Here is a 1,513-nt window from a genome sequence, read left to right as displayed (position 1 = left end):
CCCGGGAAGGGGGGGGGGTGCTGCGCAGGCGTCGGCGTCGGCGGCGGCGTCGGGCGGCCTCCCTTCATCTGTACTTCTCGGCCAGCACGTCGGCCACGCAGGCCAGGAACTTGTCCCAGGCGGCGTAGGCCTGGGCGTTGAACTCGCCCCGGAGGTGGATGGCCAGCACCACCTGGATGCAGCGGGCCAGGAGCTGCCGGGGAACGGGAGGAAGGAAGGAAGGAGGACGTCAGAGGAGGGAGGGAGGGAGGGAGGGAGGGAGGGAGTCCCGACGAAACACAGGGCTCCGGGCCGCCCCCTCGAAGGAAAGCCGGCCGAAGGGAAGCTGCGCCCCCTCCCCACCCCCCAAAGTCCCGCCCGGGAGCCGGGAGGCCCCCCCCAGACAACCCCCGCCCCGCCCCGCCCGGGGTCGTGGTCGGCAGCAGACCTTGAAGTTGACGGGGTCGACGCGGAGGTTGTAGGCGTGGAGGTTGCTGAGCTCGGCCAGGTTCTCGTGGAGGTGGTCGGCGTTCTTGAGGGCGTCGTCCAGCGCCTTCATCACCTTCTTGCCGTGGGCGCGGATCTGGGCCGAGCCGGCGCAGAAGTCGAAGTGCGGGAAGTAGGTCTTGCAGGTCGGGTAGACGATGAAGAGCTTTTATGGGCGCTGCCGACGGCGGCGGCCTCTCCGCCCCCTCTAATCTTATCGCCGTGGGGCTGGCGACCCAGAAGAGAGCAGCCTCCCCACCCCCCGCCAGCCAGCCGGGAGGGCGCCCTCGGGGGCGGAGGTGGGGGGGGGCTCTGGTGGAAGGGAATCCGGGAACATCTCCACCACCCCCTCCCCCGCGAGGAAAGGAGGCCCGGCCGGAGGGGCGCAAGGAGAGCAACCGGCCGCTAGACGGGAGGGCCTCCCGCAGGCTGGAGAGAAGAAGAGCTCCCTCTCAGAAAGGCAGGATGGCTTCAAACACACACACCCCAAAACCCACAAGGTTAGAAAGCACAGCGTAAACCCTTTCCCAAAACCACACAGGTCCTCCCAAAAATGCCAGTAAGCCGGACCTGCCTGTGCTGCCATGCCGATATTTGGAGAGGATAATCCAGCCCCCCTTTTCCTGCCAGGACGTGGATTCTAGGGCGTTTACTGCCCCGCCCCACCCCAACCCCTCCAGGGGGTCCCAGAGCAGAGGGGGCTGGCCGGGACTTCCCTGGGGGTCCCCCTGCTCAGCTCCCCAGATCTGAGGAGACCCTGGGCCTGGCCGGCCCGTCCAGCTCCCACGAAGCTCGCCAGGGAGAATTTACCGGGAAAAGGCAACATTTTGGGTCATCTCTTTACCCTCACCCTAAAAAATGATCCCTCCCAGAGGTTTCAGCCTGACGACAAGATGGAACCTGGTGACAAAAGGGACCCTCCATGTTCACAGGCAGTCAACCTTTGAATCCCGGAGCCAAGAGGCCACATCCGGGGAAGGCCTCGGCCTCTGAGCTCTGCTGGTGGGAACCCAGAGGAACTGGTTGGCCACCGTGTGAGACGGAGTGT

General features: G+C 66.0%; 1 protein-coding gene across 1 annotated transcript; it reads right to left on the bottom strand.

The window, feature by feature from the left end:
• Positions 1-6: 6 nt before the first annotated feature.
• Positions 7-1,051, bottom strand: LOC107109296 (hemoglobin subunit alpha-D-like). Its single transcript, XM_015409893.1, has 3 exons — positions 1,040-1,051; positions 428-631; positions 7-193 (listed from the first exon to the last, which is right to left on the bottom strand). Exons 1-3 carry the CDS (start codon positions 1,049-1,051, stop codon positions 65-67), a joined length of 345 nt encoding a protein of 114 aa, XP_015265379.1. The 3' UTR covers positions 7-64.
• Positions 1,052-1,513: the final 462 nt, after the last annotated feature.

Source organism: Gekko japonicus, unplaced genomic scaffold, assembly GCF_001447785.1.
Source record: "Gekko japonicus isolate JY-2015 unplaced genomic scaffold, Gekko_japonicus_V1.1 scaffold78, whole genome shotgun sequence".
NCBI lineage: Eukaryota > Metazoa > Chordata > Lepidosauria > Squamata > Gekkonidae > Gekko > Gekko japonicus.
This window is presented reverse-complemented; position numbering and strand designations above follow the sequence as displayed.

Bases quoted from the DNA above. Each gene is read 5' to 3' on its own strand.
- LOC107109296 (XM_015409893.1), bottom strand. The intron at 194-427 runs GTCTGCTGCCGA...GTTCCCCGGCAG, and splicing joins TCGACCCCGTCAACTTCAAG to CTCCTGGCCCGCTGCATCCA.